This window comes from Cladophialophora bantiana (genome assembly GCF_000835475.1).
Source record: "Cladophialophora bantiana CBS 173.52 unplaced genomic scaffold supercont1.4, whole genome shotgun sequence".
Taxonomy (NCBI): Eukaryota; Fungi; Ascomycota; class Eurotiomycetes; order Chaetothyriales; family Herpotrichiellaceae; genus Cladophialophora; species Cladophialophora bantiana.
Genome location: NW_015971578.1, coordinates 1,802,099 through 1,820,817, shown reverse-complemented (window position 1 = coordinate 1,820,817; position 18,719 = coordinate 1,802,099). Strand labels below are relative to the sequence as shown.

Sequence of the window (18,719 nt, the reverse complement as noted above, 5' to 3'; positions counted from 1 at the left end):
GCGACAGAGCGCATTGCTGAGGGTTTTGTGGGACGTTGAGGCGAAAAGAATTCCAAGCAGACTGCGTGTGTGAACTGCAACCAGCCCAACTTGGCAGACAAGGCCATTTTGCCTGCGCTCTCCCTGACCCTCCCTGCGCAGCCTGTGTCCTCCTGCGTCCTCCTGCGTCCTCCTGCGTCCCTCTGATCTGCCACCCCTGGTAGAGGTACCACAGTGCTGTGTTGGCGTGGTTATCATTGAAGAACTAGACACGAAGGCAAGAGCCTGTCCACGGACAATCGTTGACTCCAGCAATCAAGGCCCCGTCAAGGCGCGGACGGCAATCCCTCCGACTGTCCATCTCACTAAGCGACCGCCACAGCCAAACTTCCTGGGGCCCAGACCCTCACTGGAGTCCTCCAATACAAGGACAACTTTCTTATCTTCCCACTGCCCACAGATTCTCTCTCATCACTCTTGGCTCTCCCTCTCCCACAATTCCGAGAATGCGGGGGATATCCGCCCTCGCCGCCATTTCAACTTTCGAGTACAGCACAGGGTACTTGTACATAATTCACTAACCCCACAAATTGCTCCCTTCCTCCATTTGCCCCTGGTGCCCCCAGGCCAAGGCCAATGACACCAGCGCCCACGTTGTTGCGGGGATGTATCGGTCCTGATTCCTGAAGCGAGAAAGAAACTCTGGGGTTGAATGGTGCAGTGGGTTAGGATCCGAATGAACATCCCCCAAAGAGTTCTCACAGGCTCAAGACTAATATCAGGTCCAGGTTCGCCGAAATGCACCATTTCGGTTCCGAACTGCTTGCCTCTGGAAGGTCCTCCGAAGTTACTCTGAGCAAGTCGAGAACAAGCACAAGAAGAGGAGGGAACTTTCCCACACTAACTTGCATCCTCCCAAAATCAGGTCGATTGCACCTTGCATGATCTACCGGGAAATCCGCGTGCCAGACATGGCCCCCATGTAAATCCTTCAGATGCCTCCACCTAGCTATGTTACACGAAAGCGAGATTTGGTTCACAACATATCATCCACCCCTTTCTTGACCGCATGCACAGCTGTCCGCCTTAAAAAAATGCCATGCCCTGGGCGTTCTTGTCGACACCCATCCCATCCAGTGTGAAATGCTGAACCTGCTTGGCCGACCCCGGACCTCCAGAGACATCCAACACCGTCACGGCTGCAGGGGTGGTCCCGTTGCCCGGAGACAGAGCATAGATGAAGTTGCCGGCGGCTTTCAAGTCGATGAGTCCAGGGTCTCCATTGGCTGACAAGTCCAGAATAGAAACAATGCTGGCGTCTGTCAAGCTCATTTCCACCACCCGATTCACGCCTACGTCGGTGACGAATGCAGAGCCAGTCGCGGGAGAGATGGTGACCCAGCATGTCGCGCTTTGACCCCCCACTTCCTGCTTCGCTACAGTGGACGCCATGTTACTCGTTGGATCCACCGAGACAACAGCACCGCCAAAAGATGCGTCTGTCACAAAGACATCGGACGTGCCAGGGATAGGTTGCGAGCCAAATAGGACAGCCGTTCCTGCCGGTGAGCTGCGAATATCCGTCATTGAAAGACTCGAACGCATGTGCCAATTTCCTCCTTCGACGGGGAAAACCGAGAAGAATCCCGTGTTGTTGACTGTAGGATCGCCCTTGACCGTCGCGAACAGGAGAGACTCGTCCTCCGAGAAGAATAGTTGTGAGACTGTGTTCGTTGGACCAACCGGAGGAGTTGTTTGGACAAGGTCAAAGGAGCGCAGGCCGTCCATCGCACCGAGGCCTTTCTTTGAGAAAGACGAGCAGGAGACGCCATTGGTGACCCCAGTGGTGCCGACGCAGACGAGTCGATTGCTGGCTGACGCGGCTACAGTGTTGGGGAATTGACCTGGGAGGCTGACAGGAGCACCGACCACTGTGAGCTTCGTTGGGTCCTGCGGGTCGATCGACAGCATCGACAAGGTGTTACTCCCGGCATTGACGGCGAAGATATTCTGCTCTGGCGGTCAGTAATTCTTCCATTTATCATTGATTTCCGAGACGGCCAAGTCTTCCTTACATTTCCAGCAACTGTCAAAGCAGACTGCGAGATCAAAGCATCAGGAGCCGCAGGCTCGTTCGTAGCGCCACTGATGCTGTTTGACCCATCGCCTCCAGTTGGGGTCAGAGTGCCTTCAGATAACATGCCATTGGCAGCTACAGGGACTGCAGCCACAGAGTTGCTGGCGTCGTTGGTGATGAAGTATATCGCCCGAGCACCTTTTGAGTGGGAAACTCCTTTTCCCCACTTGCCAGCGTGTGGCGCTGGCACAGCTTGGACAAAGGCAACGGATGTCGTGAAAAGCAGGAATGCTTGAAGGAACTTGGTCGGCATCTTTGCTGCTGCAACTGGGCGATGTCTTTCCTCCGCCTCCAAGGTAAAGGATACAATGAGTCAATGTCGGCAGGACCTCTTTTCGCAGAAAAGGGGAGTTGTCTTTTTTTTTCCATGCAGGCGCACCTCCTACAAGTTATATACTGCGTAATATGGCTCAGGATCCTTCATGGTGGCATCGCTTGGGTCTTTTTGGAGACAAATTTCTCTGCACGCGTGCTCCTGTGCAATCTCAATGGCGTGGGAAGTGGTGTCTCATTATGGCAACTTTGAGCACATTCTTCTGAATCTGGAGTTTTCTTCGTCTGGATTACTCAATATTTTTTTTCCTGTTCGGATCAGGCCCCTGCGCGACTTCGGTTGCGCAATGGCGTCGCTAATCTTAAACAGGAAGAAAATGATTATCCATCAGGGGGCCGCGAAGCGTGCACAGCGAAGATCCGACGAGGCTCCACTCGCGAGGCGTCGAACCCAGGGGTTTGTGGCTGCGGGGCCGAGACGCAAGCGAAACGGCAGACAGCCGCTTCGGACTCGCGTTGTTTCTTGCCTTGGATCTTTGTTGCATTGCTTCATCGACTTCAAGGTTTTGGCCGTGATCTCGTCGTTATGATCCTCCGACCTCTCTATGTGCGAATACGATATTTGGGTTCGCTTTGAGATCCAACAATGTCGGACATATTCCGACCACTTTTTCGATCTGTGGAAGGTATGTACCCGCATATCGTCCTGAGAATACGGATTGGTCTCCAGGAAACCTAGTTTCTTACTCAGAGTTCTATCTAGACAAGGTCGCGAACAGGCGCGAGCAATTGCGCAAGGCCCAGAAGTCAGTAATCTTGCATCACGCGAATCAAACACCTGCGATCTTGAGATCTTTGCGGCACAGAGGATTAGACTGACCGACTCGGCATCGATTCTTCTCAGGACCTTCCGCGAACGACGAGACCAATATCTTCGCGTCTTGGAGAAGTCCGTCAGACGCCTGCAGGTTACCGAAGCAAGATTGCAGAACGAAGTCAACCACCTCGAGCAGGAGCTCGCTGCAACGAAAAGCAAACTCGCGCAATGCGAGGCCGAGCTGCGCAAGACGACCCAGGCGACGCACTACGACTCCCCCTACTTCGGCAAGAGCGGGTATGCGTCTGGCTCCGGAGAATTCAATCTCGCATCTGAGATGCGCGGCGTAGCAAGGCCGGCCTACCTCTCACCTCCCAATGGCAGTGGTGGGAGTGGAGCTGGGGCATCCAGCAACAGCAACTCCTCCTCTGGGACTCTTGTCTGGATCGAAACGCAAAATGGCCAGCCTGTTCAGATGCATGTCCAGCAGAAGCAAGAATTTGGTTTTCTGCCGGCCAGTAGTGGGAAGAATGTTCACATTAGCGCGCCATTGCCAGCCTCGGCCTCTTCAGGCCAAGGTAGAAACGCGACTGCGATATACGTGGCTCAGCTCGACGCCGTCGTCGTCGCGATGGAATTTGTGCTCAAGTACGTGAGAGTGCTAGGCGCCGTCCTCATCTCCACATGATTCCCACAGATCTCCAAGAACCTAAGTTCAGACTCCTTGCCATAGAGACAAGAAACTAAGAGATGAATCAACATACAGGCTCGAGTCTCCCTGTCTCCCTCACCTTTGCCAAAACGAGGAAGAAGAAAATAACAATTCCACCTCGAACAACTCTCCCCACGGCCACGTCCACACGGCATCAGCGGCGCTGTTGTGCTGTTGTCCATCTCCTGCATCCTCGTCCTCACCATCATCGTCATTATTATCACCGTCGACGTCGATGTCATACACCTATACAAACACATATACCTCACCTCTCTCCCCCGCGACATCCTCATCTTCTCCTTCCTCTTCTTCGTTCTTCTCCTGGCCGGCCCCAAAAGCAACTCTTGAACGCCTCCTCGCCATCTCCGACGACTTACCCATCGACCAAGCCTCGGAATTGACGCCCGTCCAAGTGTGGCACTGTGTTCGACAGGCTCCGGGCTTCGCGGCGTTGCAGGTGCACGGTTTAAACCAACTGGCTGAGAGGTTGGTCGCGCATGTTAAGTGTTACGGGTAAGTCAAGGCATGACAAGATAAACGAGTCCAGTCTGTCCCAATCCGCTTTTCTTCCATTGGGATATCTCATTCCTTTCTCCCTTCCCTTTGACTTGCTTTTTCCCTTCGACCTGCTTTATCCCACCACACATCCCGACCTATCCACCGGAGTCCTAGTCCAACCCTCTCACACCAGCGCTCAGAATATTCCGTTCTTTCATTGTTCACAATCCAATAATCGATGACTAATATATCTCCCATTTGCCTATGTTACTTGCAGATTCGGCGCCGTTGTCAGACGAGACTTCCTCACGAAGCTGTTGTCGGAGGTGTGATCCCGCAACCCGGCCATCTTACTTTGGGACGGAGGAGGCAGGAAGCAGAGGAAAGGAATGGAACGGAACCGAAAAAGGGCGACTGTGGACTATGGCAATGTGGAATTTGGACTGCAAAATCGAGTCTACCTCTTTGAACGTCTTCGCCAGGTAATGGTTAATCTTGATGAGCCGTTTACTCGGCGAGGTTAGGTCAGTCGGTCGTCTGGTCTGTCTGATCTGGTCTCTTTTGGTCTATTCGCACCAATGAGGAAATTTAGGAAATCTCAAAGTTCATTTATCATCATCACCATTATCCATCTTTCTCGTTCCCCCTTCTCTCTACGTTGGCTCTGTGCTGAAGTAAGATCCGACTTGCAAACAAATTCTTGGGCCCGCAAATTCGATAGCTTGATCCGGTTCTACGTTGTAACTCGCACCCCGCGGCTCTCGCGTCTTTGGTACCTGCCTGTTTGCGCCACTGTCATCCCTCCCTTCCTCACTCTCTGTAATGCACAGAGGGCCCAACCTCGCTGCCGACCTTGCACTGTCTGGGTCCAGTCCTCGTACACCGAGCATAGGAGATGTAACAAAGTCAATGATATGTCAGACATCTCTGAGGGTGCGTGCCGATACCATTTTCTATGAGGCGGAGAAGGGCCACGGCGAATTTGGTCCCTCGACTTGGGTTCACCGACGGTTGTGGCGCAGTATCCTCGAGGTGACGATAAAGCGCAGCAGCGCATGCCCTTCTGGCGCAACCTTTTGGGACGTATGGCCGTATTTTCCACACGCGCCCATACACCGCGCCACATCACATAGCATGCGATTCCGCCTCTAGGCAAACACAAGCTCGAGTTGACTCTCCGTTGCCTCGCCCGGCCTGGTCTGGTCTGGAATAGCGAGCTCTCCTCGTCTGTGTCCTCAATTGCCCATGGCAAGGGAACACACAAATGTATATATACCCAATCTCTCCCCTCCGGTTCTTTCTGGGTACATCATGACGTCGACTGTCTCAGCCGCCCTTATCCGAGACGATTCACACACTCGCTCCGCCCAAATCACAGTTGGTGGGTTCTTCTACTTCCCCTGACACTCCTTGTTCCCCTGATCGGTCCAGAACGCCGCGATGTTGAACTCGGAGTAGACGGTATCGATCTTGACACTGTCACGGTCGACATCCACGTCGAAGCTGATTATGCCCTGGACGCGCATCTGCTTGTTTCCTATCCCGCTGGCGTTCCAACGCCAGAAGATCTGGTCGCAGGTGTGAGATGTTGAGAGGGTCTGGACGGTGGGAAGCGCGGGCGTCGCTGCCTGGGAGGCGATAAAGGCCTGCAGGGAGGGGTACACGGGTGTTCCGAGCTAGAAGGGGAGAGAGCTGGGTTTAGTGGAACGATACTCTAAGCTCTCAAAGAAGGAGGGGAAAGGAGCAACAGGAACAAAAAAATTGGGCTAAAAAGGCAAGAGATTTGGGAGGCGGTTTCAAGTCTGCTTACAGCGCGATTTCCCAAGGTGTTAATTGAGTCGCTCCAAACGACGAACTGGTCGGAGAGGACTCTATTGGCAGTCTTGTTGAAGTCTGGCCCGCCGGGGTATTGGAGCAGGTATGTGTAACCCTTGACGAGGTAATCGGCATCGGTGCTTTTCAGGCAGCCTTTGCTCATGCCTTTGTCGCGGTGGCGGTCTTGTTCTTTATCCTGAGCGTGACTGTGATATCGCTGTCCGTAGTTGTCGTCGACATCATGGGTTTTGTTCTTGTGCCAGTCTGACCAGTCTCCTCCTTGGGCGAGAGCGGTGATCACAAGGGTCAAGATGGTGAGGATTGCTGATCGCATGGTATTGGATGGTGATGGATGGTGATGGAAGCTTGGGTCTGTTGTGATGGGTTTCAGAGAGAGTGAGTGCCAGCTGATGATGCTTGAGTTGCTATTGCGGAAACGAAGTCGTATGATTTTGGACTATCGCAATGGATGTTCTTTTCCGTCTGAGTCTGAGTTCGCGGATGAGTTATGTGGACCATTATTTCCAGTCACAAATATCGATGGTGAATGTAATTGAAACCAAGCGGCACTCCTAGTGATAAGTATACCACCGCCCTAAACCAAAGGAACAAAGCAGATGTTCTTCCTACCCAAATATGGCATTCCATTGCAACGACGTGGTGAAAGGAGGAATACTTCCTCGGCGACAAAGAAAACAACGACTGGGGATATCAACGGAAACAAACCACACTTGACATCAATAATTACAACCATTACGACAGTGGCAGAGACGGATTGAATTGGCCATCTTGGAAGAAAAGCAGTCCAGTCCCAACAGTTTTCTCTCGCAATGTAGGCAAGGGGTCAATTTTGGCGGTCGGTGGCGGCGTAAATTGTTTGTTCCCCAGTTGTATTTTCACAGGCGGCCCCATGGACATCCTTTGCCAGCGAGCATACGCCAAGGTGTCTTTCTCATCCTCTCAAAAGGCAGTGTGCTGCGAGGCTGCCTGCGTTTTGCTTGTGGATACCGACTGTAAGGGGAAGAGCACTGATTGGAGTGATACTTTGATGTTGGTATCGATGGAATGGACGGGGGATCCAAGACCAACCTTTTGTGAGGCTTGTTTGAGAGGTCCGCCGATGGGGGAAATGCGTACCAATATCATGGGGGAACATGAGATTGGCGACTTGATCAGGTGAGCCTGGAAAGTTGAGGCTGACGGGGCAAGGCTGACGGGCAAGGCTGTCCGGGCAATTGCCAATGGTAATCCTTGAGCCTTGCAGCGACCCACGAGCCACGAGTCGGCCTTGCTAGGATCTACTTTGTTATTGGACCTACTAGACCTACCACAAATAGAAATATATTAATACGACTTCAAACATTTTCGACTCTTTCGGCACCGTGTCCACACCTGAGCCTATTGCAGTGCTTGTCTCAGCAATTGAACCAAGCCCTCTTTCCCGCACGTCCCAATCCCAGTGCCATCCTACCACGCCGACAGTACCCTCATTGTTCAGACAGTTGAGGTTGCAAAATCCGATCCACAGGTATGTGTATGAGAGAGAGAGAGAGAGAGAGAATGGCGCAGTCTGAATGGTACGACAAGGCAAATAGTACATTATGAGTTCGCCCTGACACTGGCGCAGCCGGCGGCAAGGGTTTTTCGCGCTGGCTCGGAAGCAGCAGCTTGGGAGCTGATCAATGAGTCCAATTTATTATGTTCCAACGTCCGTTGCTCGGATGCCCGTGCATCTCATGTTCTTTGTAATGCTTTCCACCATGCAATGCTCCGTCGTCGGCCCGCTCTATCATTCACGTCGTTGCTCTTGGCCTCGCGCGTTCCATGCAAAAATCGTCCTCAACACTCCATCAAGCGCCGTAAGATAAAACACACATGGTGCTCATTCACACACTGTATCAACGGAAGCCAGTCGTTCACAATAAGCAATGTACGCCACTCCCGCGCCTGAACGATGCAGATTTAACCAAACAAGTCTCCATCTTCACCCCTTAGCCACAGCATCGATCTTCTTCATCATCTCATTGACTTCGTTCAACAGGCCTTTCCTGAACCCGCGTGCTTCCGTTGAGTCCACGTCAATTGCGTCCGCCTTCAAGATAATGTGGGTCATAACGCTCTCGCTCAACTTTCGGTGTTCTTTCTCCCGTTCCTGGGGCGAAGAAGGTGGATTAGATATGAACTTGCGGCAGAGGGGATGCCATTGCTCGTGGAAAATATCTGAAAGAGTCTGCAACTTTCCCAGTGGGGTATTCGGATCTGCTGCAGGCAGCGACGTCGGAACAGGGGTCGAAGACGGGGAGGGGTGAGGGGATGTTCCCCTGGTTCGAGACGGCTCTCGTCGCAGAGGACGGTCATCAGGCTCTGGTCTCAGACTGTTGCGAGACGGTCGTTCCGATGTGGGCCCGGCGGAAAGATGGCCATTGGGATGGAGATAGCTGGATGGGCTCTGCTGCGGCAGATTTTCGTCGCTACGATGTCTGACCGAAGACACGGCGCGGGGGCGGCGTCGAGGGTTTTGCTCAGGGATGTCTTCACCGCTCGACGAATGACTATCTCTATCACTGTAGTCTAGTAAACCCTCGGTCTTGATTGCCGCCACCTCGCTGTTTTGCTTCATGTTATATTTTCGCAGCGGCCAGCCATCATGTTTGAGATCGCGCTTCTTGTACACCAGCCTGACTCTTCTGGGATCCGTCTGCAGGTATCGGGCGACGGCTTCCCTGAGCTGGCCCACATAGGCCGTCTCTTCGCTGATGGAGTATGGAGGGAATTCGACAGGGATCATAGAGGCCATGTAGCGCACAAGGACGACATCTGGGGCATCAGGATCTTCTATCGGGACATTCTCATGTAATCTGGCGACCGAATGACGATGCGGCTCTTGCAACATGCCATGATCGGCATCGATGTACTCGAAGTGATTAGAGAGGTTCCGAGCATAGGGATCGACGACATGGCTGGTGTATGGCGAGCCTCCACTACGACCACCACCGTAGGCGACGTAGCTACCGTAGCTGCTCATGAGATAGCGGACGACGAGGTAGATGAGGGAGAGGAGGAGGGCAGCAAGGGTGGTGTAGGAGGCGGCCGAGTACTCTGTCAGGAGAAGGTTGAGATTGTTGTGGAAGTCAGCAGGCAAATTTCTGAGCACTGGTTGGGCAAGGCTGTGGAGGTTTCGCAGGAGATCAGAGGACCAAGTCTGAAGACTTGAGGAAGCCACGGTGAAGGACTTGGATGGACCGAGTGGAGGGTGAAGGATGTGTGAATTTCCCGATGGATTGATTCTGGTTATCTGGATGGCAAAGGGATAAAAAAAAGCTGCGGCACCAGCGGTGTTCTATGCTTGGAGGAAGCGCAAGGGCAGATCTTTGACGTCGTCACCGAGGAGGCACGAGTGTATGTAATACTGTGGATCGGCAGAGCAAGGGATGGAACAATGAAGGCGAAAACACATGTATTGGGGAGAGCACCAGATGACAAGGCGGCGTGGCAGTTTGGCTAGTTGTTGGATTGGTGGGAGGTGGCCTGTGGCCTGGGCACAGGGAAGAATTGGGAGCTTTCAAAAGGCGCAGTTTGGTCGGTGCGAGCCCGTTAGTCTGATTTAGCTCGGCTGAAGCGGGCAATAGAGGTGATGAAATCGAGGCGGATGACGCAAATGGGGGAGTGTGTGGTTGGTGTTGTGGTGCGTGAAATATATCGCGAAAGGTTCGAGGGACTTGGAAAGGCTCTGTGGGCTGCTATGGTGCTTGGGGCGGTTTGGAAGGTCCACAGAGGGCTTTCTTCGGAGATCTGAAAATTTGATCCCAGGACTGGAAACCCTTCGGGTGCAACAGGGATGTTCTAGGTACCTAAAGAAAGAGAACACCAGATGGCAGAGAGACCAAGTGGGATGATTTTTGCATGCGCAGACAGACAGACGCAGCAGAGTCGGAAAAACCGTTTTGCCGACCCGATGCAACATGTGAGCTGGGCCGAAAGTGGGAACAAGTACTCATTACTTGGGATTCCGCAGTCTGGAACCAATCTGAAACACCTCCTGATGTTTCCAAATGCCTCAGTGGGAAAGGGTTCACTCAGTGTCTTGTTTCTTTCAGCCTCATCAATGCCACGCTTTGGCACCACCACAGCATCGACCTCCCTCATCGAGCCCTGTCAGGAGAACACTCTATACGAGCGCCACAGGCTATTTCTGGTCCCGGCTTCGCCTTCGGCCAATTTACCCCAGACTCGCATCGTTGGATTGTACTCGTACTCGGTATCCAGGCTGCATTCGTGGGGGTACAGGCGTGCTATCCCTCATGGCAATCCAACTTTAACTTGCTTGCAGCTCCGCAACCACCCTTTCGAACGTCGTGTGAGCAAAGGCCCAGATTGAGTCTGGGGCCAACAACATGTCACAACGTGTCCACAACTTCCTTTGGTGCCTTGGACCTTCTTCCTGTCTTGGTGAGCGCAGGCCACACGAAATCACTCAATTTATCTTGTGCGCACCCGTCTTTTGCATTAACAGGCGAGAAGGCCACAACAAACTCGGGGCAGCATGCAGCGCTGGCCTTCGCAGCCGGCCGACGTTGGCCTAATTTCAATACTGTCCCGTCCCTCTTCTAGGTAATGATAGTTGACTTGGCCTCGTAGACCGTTGTGAAAAGCCGCGTGCATCAAAACCAACAAACACAGGACTTAAGGATTTTGGCCCATTTCCTTGGCTGCTCGCGTACTACTTTGTCCGAAATAAGCACTCATTCGTTTAGAAGTGTCTATCACAGAGTCTCCTCGGCAGAAGGAAAATCCGCTCAAAATTCCCATCGTAATAAGAAAGCCCTGTCCATGTGAATAAACTAATTCCTTATCTCTTAGAAGAATAACCGTGACAGCGAGAAATGGACCCAATGCTAATACTGGGTAGAGTGTATTTAGGAATTGTACCAATGGTCTCAGTGATCTCGCCTTAGGAATATCGGATTCTAATTCAGGAATATAAGTCTATTAATGTATTAGCAATGAGCTTTAGAGAAGTGAAAGTGATTACCTCGGAGTGTTCTTCTGCGTTTAGGTTGAGTAAAAGAGACTGTTTTCGATTCGATTTAGATCTTCGTATGATGTACCTCGCAGTACAAGGTGATGTTGTATTGGAATGCATTTTGAGACCGCGATGCTGCTTCTTAGCTTGAATTGATAGTGTCAAGGGAAGAGAAGGAAAAAAAAAATCAAACCACAAACGACGCATGAAGAATAAATTAGCTACTCAAGGTGGTGTCCAAGGAAGCCAGGGTTGGCCAGGATAGACTGCGTGACTTGATGAGGTTGGAAGAAGCCGCAATGCATCCTGGATGGAGGATTTCCCCCCATCCCGTGCCAAGGCGCTAATGGCTGGGGGCAGAGACGCATCCGGAGCCCAGGCACAGCTACTTGATCAAAATCCCGCGTGACTGTTTACCTTAGCTGCAGACCCCAGCTAGAGCCCTGCTAGAGCCCTGCACCTCCCGCGGTGCCTGGCCTGCGGTGCCTCGTTTTGGTGGCACCAGTGGGTTTTTGGTGGCTGGCGATGCGAGTCCCGGTATTTCCGCAAAAGGTGCAGCTAACTACGAGATACCCAGGCGAGCAGGCCTGCTCTCTGCACAACCCACTCTCCCACCACGCTCCCACCACGCTCGAGCTGACTTCCCCCACGTCCCCTTTGTTAAAGAAACCCGGAACCTGTCTTTTCCCCCCCCCCCAAAGAGAGATATAAGCGTCTCCTCCGCCGTTCCCAAGGCCAATACCTCCCTGACTACTGTCGGCTATTGCCCGTCAGTTATAGGCTATTCCTCGAGAAGGTCAGGAACTCAGTCCACCTCTTGCGGAGAACTCGAGCTAAGACGCGGGCTGATGGATATATGCACGTCTCGAATGAGGACGATACGAGAAATCCAGAGTGTCCAAGTGACCTCACGCATATTCTGAGGCTGCCCTGCGTCACTGGGCATCAGTCAATCCTTCCGGGAGACAAATGAGGGTCCACACTCAGGTCCTGCTACATCAGATCATGTTGCCTCGTCATTCCTCTTGCTCTTCTCCCAATGGACCGCGCTTTCTTTCCTCCTGCTACTGTGTGAGACTGGCCATCCGTTGGCCTTTTAGTTTGGCGGTAGGTCTTCCGATACGTGCTATGTGCCCGACCTCAAGGTGCAACTTCCTCCTCTTTCGAGACCACACATGCATTGTAACGGCTCAGCCAGGAAATCTGAGCCCGTCGGCGTTCAACTGGCCCTCGAGTCGACCACAATCACACCGCCCACTACATCTCACTCCCTTCATCATAAAAACCTCGAGCCAAGTATCAATACCCAGTATTTTCTTCCTCGCTTTTCTCTGAAGTCTCCTGTCTTGCCTGATATTCCCGCCATGGATCTCTATAACCTTCCCAACGTCACCGAACCTCATCCTCCTGCTGCTCTTGCCCTCCAGGGGGTGAGTCCAGTCCTCTCTTACCTCGCGGTCGCTTTCTCTGTGGCCAGTTTCATCTGGTGGTGCATCCAAGACTATCGCTTCTTCAAATCATTAGGACCCGGGGGACCCTCTTACGACATCTTCGGCTGGTTCAAAGTTCACATCCTCGTTAGACCTTTCACCCTCGCTGCTCGGGATACCACATGGACTGGAGACTATCCGGATCACGGGGCTCACAAGGACATTATGGCGCTGCCAGATCGAAAGGGTCGGCGGCCCGTTATCTTGGGCATCGCTCCCCAAAGACAGTTCAGTCAGTGTCCAGAGAGAGAAATGAACGCGGTAAGTGAGCCTTGGATACCTAGGATCCATCCACGCCAGGCTGCCGCTCCATTAGTCAACCGTCATGGCTTTGAAACTAACCTTTGAACAGCACATACTTGCTTTGTTCTCATCCTTTGTTCTCAGCAACCCTAACCTGTTGCAACAACGAATCTCAGTTGTTGAGAAACACAACTACGCACTCTTCGTCCATCCCAGCATACTAGCCGAACCGGCCAACATTCCCGAGATTGCCACGGTCGCCAACGGTGAACTGGGGCATATCCATGGTGATAGCTCTCTGCACCTTTACTTCTCACCAGCGGATGCTAAAGTCCTCGTCGAACGAGGCTGGGCCCAACGACATCGATGTGCTAGGACTCAGCCGTGGTGGTTTGGTGGGCTGAAGAACATGTGGGGGATTGGAGACACCTTTCTCATTGTGTACGCTCCAAGGAACTCTGAAGAGCTTGAAGTGTTGGGATTGTTGATCAAGGCAAGCATCATGTTTATGACAGGTGATCGGGATGTCGTCAAGCCGTAAGAAGGCCAAACGAATATGACCCCTGCGGTTGGGGCAAGTTCTAGTCTTCCTCTATCCATGACACGACGGTGTCGGAGTCGTGGCATGAGGCGCAACGGGTCTGTGAAGAGGGAATGGAGCGGATGCAGGGATGGGCTGAGGATGTTGCGGTGGTGGTTAGAAGGGCAAAGGAGTGTTGGATCAAAATAGCTTATTGTTTCCCATACAAAATCGCAAGCCTGACCGATCTCGGCTTTGTTACCGCCATGAGAAATAAGGGTGTAAAAGCGGCATTGCCGGTTCTAACCGTCGAGCCATTCAATCGAATACGATATGTCAACCCGCCGCAACCCAGTCACCACCATTCTCATCTGCATTGCTCTCGACCATGGCCGCTACCCTCCCTCGCTACCGTTGCCTGAACGGCCATCCGTGGTCCTCTCCATTTAAAGTCTTTCTTCCTCCTACCTCGACACCAGCATCGACGTCGACCGCATCACGAACATTCGCCACCACGACTGATGACCTCCCAACCAGTAAACGCCGAGTACGTGCGACCACCTTCGCCGACAAGCTCAATGCCGGTCCATCCTTCTCTGACTTTGTCTCTGGAAACGAACCGCTCTTGGAGCCCTCGGAAGCATATGCCTTGAAAACCGCCCTCGTCGGACCCAAGGGCAAGCAGAAACAGATCACCCGCCTGCCTTCGTGGCTGAAAACACCGATCCCGGACAGCTCCTCCTACAAGAAGATTAAAAATGACTTACGCGGCTTGAATCTGCACACTGTGTGCGAGGAGGCTCGATGCCCAAACATCTCGGACTGCTGGGGAGGGAGCAGCAAGTCGGCGGCCACGGCCACGATCATGTTAATGGGCGATACGTGCACCAGGGGTTGTCGCTTCTGCAGCGTCAAGACCTCAAAGACACCTCCGCCGTTGGATCCCCATGAGCCGGAACACACCGCTGAAGCGCTTTCGCGCTGGGGTCTAGGCTACGTTGTCCTGACCAGCGTTGATCGGGACGACCTGGCGGACGGAGGAGCCCACCATTTCGCAGAGACGGTGCGCAAGATAAAATCCAAAGCGCCGACCATCCTGGTCGAGTGTCTGACCGGCGACTACGCGGGGGATCTGGAAATGGTCAAAGTCGTCGCGACATCGGGACTGGACGTCTACGCACACAACATTGAGACGGTCGAGGCACTGACGCCGCAGGTGCGCGACCGACGCGCCACGTTCCGACAATCCCTCAGTGTGCTGCAGGCCGCCAAAGCCGCACAGCCAGGCCTCATCACCAAGACATCGATAATGCTGGGCCTCGGCGAGAGGGAGGACCAAATCTGGGATGCGCTGAGAGAGCTGCGCGACATCGACGTCGACGTGGTCACGTTTGGCCAGTACATGCGCCCCACGAAGAGACACATGGCCGTGCACGAGTACGTGACGCCGGACGTCTTTGAGCAGTGGCGCGTCCGGGCGCTGGAGATGGGCTTTTTATACGTGGCAAGCGGCCCGTTGGTGCGCAGCAGTTATAAAGCCGGGGAAGCGTTTATCGAGAATGTGCTGAAGAAGAGGCGAGCCGGCCGAGGGGAGACGGCGAATGCGGATTTGGCGGGGGATATAACTGATGGAAAGGGTGTGCAGGTTGGGAAGATTTGATTTTGCAGTGTCGGCTGATTAGGATATTATCCCTTTGGTTTGTACGTACCCATGGTATAAACAAGATACAAGGCACATCGAGGTCTTTGTCAACCATCGACCTCACGACTAAACATGTCTCGCAGAGACACGACCATCTGAAGTAATGGAGAATCTTGGGGGTGTTATCTCTTATGCCTTTCCGATATGGCTTGAGACTTTGTGGTGATACTTTCTGCGCCACTTCGCTGGCAGGCAAACCCCTCCCAATGTATGAAATGCAGCAAATATAGTACCTAGTAGTTTTGCATTGCCCTTCTTGACAACGCCCATGCCATGCAATGCCACGCAATGTCCACATGACCGTGCCTGTCGCCCCTCAGACTTGCATTGAAATGCTTGCTCCTGGCCGGCAGTGTTGTTGGGGGGGGGGGGGGGGTTCACCAGCGAGGCTGGATGATGCCTCCAGTCTGCACCATCCCATGAAGATGTCTCGTCGTCTGTTCCCTTTAAACTTCTTCCCCTGGTAGGATTCATGCCCGGAAAATCGACCTCTATCTGCGTATTGGCGCAGTGCAATGGCCTATCCAGCATATCGGCCCCGGACGATATACATGGACCTTTCTCCTTCAGTCGCTCGTAGGCTCGGTCTCCCTCTTCCTCCTCGGTTGCTGAGATTCACGCACAGCCTGCAAGGCGCGCGACGACCGTCGCAGAGCCCTACCTTGACAGCAATTTCATCCACAGCTTCCACACTCGGGCGCGCGGACGTCATCAATGCCGCCCATCCTCCTCAACCCACCACTGCCGCTCCCACTCCCACCACCACCACCGCCTCTTCCCCAACTACTCCCTGGTCCACCTCCTCCAGCACCGGCTCCGCCGCCAAGACGAGTGCTGGCCCCTCCCCAGCGCGGGCGCTCCTGATACGCATTTGGCCGCCCGCGGGTGTTGAACTGGCTGTTCTGCGCCGCGGTGTAGGGGTCGAGGGAGAAGAGGGAGACGAAGTACAGACCGAGGAAGTTGTAGACGTCGTCGGAGAGGCGCGAGAGGCGCGCCGAGAGAGGGGGTCTATGTCAATAAAACGCCCCATGGCATACAACGGTTAGCTTTTTCATTGTAAAACCAAGCCTGTCAGTTGAATAGAGACGAGGGGGCCGGAAATAGGTGGGTAACGGGCAGGGAGGGCAACGGAGTCGAGAATCAAACACGTACGTCTCGAGGACGTGGCCTGAGGAGGAAATGTAGTTCGCTGTTCCGCGCGACGACGACTTCTTGTTGTTCGACGAGGGTTGAAATGAGGGTGGCTTGTCCATGTTCGCTGAGGGTGAGGGCTGTTTTCTTTTCCTCTTCTTTGTCTTCTTTGAGAATCCCAGCACGGGGAATACTAATACGCAAGAATGGGGTAGGGTCTGCACTTGCGAATCAGCAGAGTTGATGGAGTGATTTTGACACGGTGGTGTGAAGTCGCAAGGAGAACAATGAGCGAGGAAGACAGACAGGCGCAGGGAGAGCCTCCTGCGAGCGAGGCTGGCCACAAGTCGAGAGCTCTACCCGCTCGGCATAAAGTGGCTCCGAGTTTCAGGCAGGTGGGCTTCTGTACAAACCCGTTCGAGTCATGGAAATTATGCTGAACTTTTGGCTATTTGACTGAGTATTACACTTTTCACCCTTTTGAACGCCGTTTGCGATTGCGTATCACGCCGCCGGAGACACGCCGCAGGAGACTCGCCGTCACACGACACGAACAGGTACAGGACTAAGTGCTGCGCCGAGTTCGACGAGGATGGTGTTGACATATCACAATCCCAACCGCTCACTCGCCATCTTCGCCCCTTTGACTCGATTGGCGATCTTCTGGAACGCGACGTCCCGCGCAAAGTCCGGGTTGCCTTTGTGCTTGGGCTTGACGTCGATGCTGAATGGGCTGAAGCCGCAGTCGTCTGTCGCGCCCAGCTGATCCGCAGGGATGTACTTGGCTGCCTCGACGAGCGCCTCGCAGACGTGCTCGGGCGACTCGACCGCCGGATTGAGCGGGTTGACCACGCCGACGAAGGCGACCGGCTTCACGCCCTTGGCATCCTTGCGGATCGTGCGCCCGATCTCCTCGTACACTTTTGCCTTGTTCTTCTCCGAAGCCAGCTGGATCAGGAAGTAGCCCGCGTTCATCTGGAACAAGGACGGCAGGAGTTCGTGGTAGTCGACGTCGGCAGAGTGGACCGAGTCGCAATCTCCGCCGGGGCAGGTATGGATGCCGATGTTCTTGCGCTCTTCTGGTGTGAATCGGTCTACATATTGTCGCAGAGGGGTTTCCTGTCAACACTTTGTGCTATCCATTCAAAGGGAGGACAAGACTCGCTCTATGCCCAAAAAGTTGCTTCTCTTGCGGGACGTCTCAGAGACTTACCGAGGACCTGGTTGTTCAAGTCAATAAACTTTTGCAACAAGTGTGCCCCAGTCCATGGATTTCTCTTATCATTCTTCGCTGCGAGTCTTCCCTCGGTGAAGTCAATGGACACACGCTTGGCCCCGGCGGCGAAACAGCCGCGGATGTCCTTCTCGCATTCGTGAACAAGGTCCTTTTCGAATTCTTCTTTGGGATATCCCTCGACGGTGCCGTTCAATGGGTACAGCAGGTACATCATAGACGGCGCAATGACGGCTTGTTTCATGGGGTGCCCGCCCGCCAGCGGCATCGACCTCTTCAAGTTGTCGTAGGCGTAGGTCTTGTATTGGAAGGGCCCCTTCACGAGGCGGGGCAGTTGCCGGTGATGCCCATCCTCGAAGATGGCAAAGTATTGACCGTCAGCAGCGAGATTCTCCGACAGACCTGTGCCCCCGAGAGTATCGGTGATGGGATACGTGGCAAACGAACTCGCCCGTTGCTCACCATCTGTGATCAACGGCTCACCTGTGTGGGCGAGGTGTTTCAACGAATCCTCGACCGCTCTGTCCTGGGCCTCTACAAGCTGTTCGTGAGATATCTTGAGGGCGTCGTAGTCTGCAAACGCCTTTTGGAGGTATGTTGGTCGAGGGAGACTCCCGACGAGTTCTGTGGGGATAGGCATTGCGGATGAGTCGATACCTCTTGATCGAAGAGGTAAGAGGTCAGAGAAAGAAAAGAGGAGGTCCAACAAGGATTTACCATGTGCTGTCAGCACCGGGCAACCCTACAGGATATAGGTTCCCATGTTTTCCTTTTCCCCGCCCTTAAACTCTCACAAGCCTGGATGACGCCGCGACTGCGTTCGATGCTCGTCCTTTGAAGTCTTATTGGAGGAAGAAACACCAGCTGCCAGAAGAACTCGTCTTGATCAAGTTTTGATCAGCCTTGGCTTCGAGGTGTCATGGGGATTTTGCACCCGATCACCTGTCTGAAGTTCATCGATGTTTGAAGGAAATGGATCATGAAGAATCCCCAGTGGGTGCAGCCTTGTTCTGTGTCTTATCACCTAAGTGACCAATCCTTTATTGCCCGCGAGGTTCGTATTAACCAGCTCGGCAGATCTTACCTAAGTAGCTAATAACGTACACATAACAATATCTTGAGTTAGTAGCTCTCGCATCCAGAAG

The 18,719-nt window shown here is 53.4% G+C and overlaps 8 protein-coding genes across 8 annotated transcripts; 3 read left to right on the top strand and 5 right to left on the bottom strand.

Moving 5' to 3' along the window:
• Positions 1 to 1,065: 1,065 nt before the first annotated feature.
• Z519_03435 (uncharacterized protein) lies at positions 1,066 to 2,369 on the bottom strand (the record flags this gene model as incomplete). Its single annotated transcript, XM_016761185.1, has 2 exons — positions 1,066 to 1,989; positions 2,055 to 2,369. 2 exons carry the CDS (start codon positions 2,367 to 2,369, stop codon positions 1,066 to 1,068), a joined length of 1,239 nt encoding a protein of 412 aa, XP_016623035.1.
• Positions 2,370 to 3,035: 666 nt separating this feature from the next.
• Positions 3,036 to 3,894, top strand: Z519_03434 (uncharacterized protein; the record flags this gene model as incomplete). Its single annotated transcript, XM_016761184.1, has 2 exons — positions 3,036 to 3,075; positions 3,158 to 3,894. 2 exons carry the CDS (start codon positions 3,036 to 3,038, stop codon positions 3,892 to 3,894), a joined length of 777 nt encoding a protein of 258 aa, XP_016623034.1.
• Positions 3,895 to 5,807: 1,913 nt separating this feature from the next.
• Z519_03433 (uncharacterized protein) lies at positions 5,808 to 6,565 on the bottom strand (the record flags this gene model as incomplete). Its single annotated transcript, XM_016761183.1, has 2 exons — positions 5,808 to 6,092; positions 6,227 to 6,565. 2 exons carry the CDS (start codon positions 6,563 to 6,565, stop codon positions 5,808 to 5,810), a joined length of 624 nt encoding a protein of 207 aa, XP_016623033.1.
• A 1,650-nt stretch (positions 6,566 to 8,215) lies between these two features.
• On the bottom strand, positions 8,216 to 9,256 carry Z519_03432 (uncharacterized protein; the record flags this gene model as incomplete). The annotated part of the gene is made up of 1 exon (XM_016761182.1): positions 8,216 to 9,256. The coding sequence occupies one exon, from the start codon at positions 9,254 to 9,256 to the stop codon at positions 8,216 to 8,218; it is 1,041 nt and encodes a 346-aa protein (XP_016623032.1).
• A 3,362-nt stretch (positions 9,257 to 12,618) lies between these two features.
• Z519_03431 (uncharacterized protein) lies at positions 12,619 to 13,528 on the top strand (the record flags this gene model as incomplete). The annotated part of the gene is made up of 2 exons (XM_016761181.1): positions 12,619 to 13,005; positions 13,097 to 13,528. 2 exons carry the CDS (start codon positions 12,619 to 12,621, stop codon positions 13,526 to 13,528), a joined length of 819 nt encoding a protein of 272 aa, XP_016623031.1.
• A 367-nt stretch (positions 13,529 to 13,895) lies between these two features.
• Positions 13,896 to 15,167, top strand: Z519_03430 (lipoyl synthase, mitochondrial; the record flags this gene model as incomplete). Its single annotated transcript, XM_016761180.1, has 1 exon — positions 13,896 to 15,167. One exon carries the CDS (start codon positions 13,896 to 13,898, stop codon positions 15,165 to 15,167), a length of 1,272 nt encoding a protein of 423 aa, XP_016623030.1.
• Positions 15,168 to 15,883: 716 nt separating this feature from the next.
• Positions 15,884 to 16,462, bottom strand: Z519_03429 (uncharacterized protein; the record flags this gene model as incomplete). Its single annotated transcript, XM_016761179.1, has 2 exons — positions 15,884 to 16,217; positions 16,362 to 16,462. 2 exons carry the CDS (start codon positions 16,460 to 16,462, stop codon positions 15,884 to 15,886), a joined length of 435 nt encoding a protein of 144 aa, XP_016623029.1.
• Positions 16,463 to 16,946: 484 nt separating this feature from the next.
• Z519_03428 (uncharacterized protein) lies at positions 16,947 to 18,214 on the bottom strand (the record flags this gene model as incomplete). The annotated part of the gene is made up of 2 exons (XM_016761178.1): positions 16,947 to 17,434; positions 17,554 to 18,214. The coding sequence occupies 2 exons, from the start codon at positions 18,212 to 18,214 to the stop codon at positions 16,947 to 16,949; spliced, it is 1,149 nt and encodes a 382-aa protein (XP_016623028.1).
• Between the last annotated feature and the right edge of the window lie 505 nt (positions 18,215 to 18,719).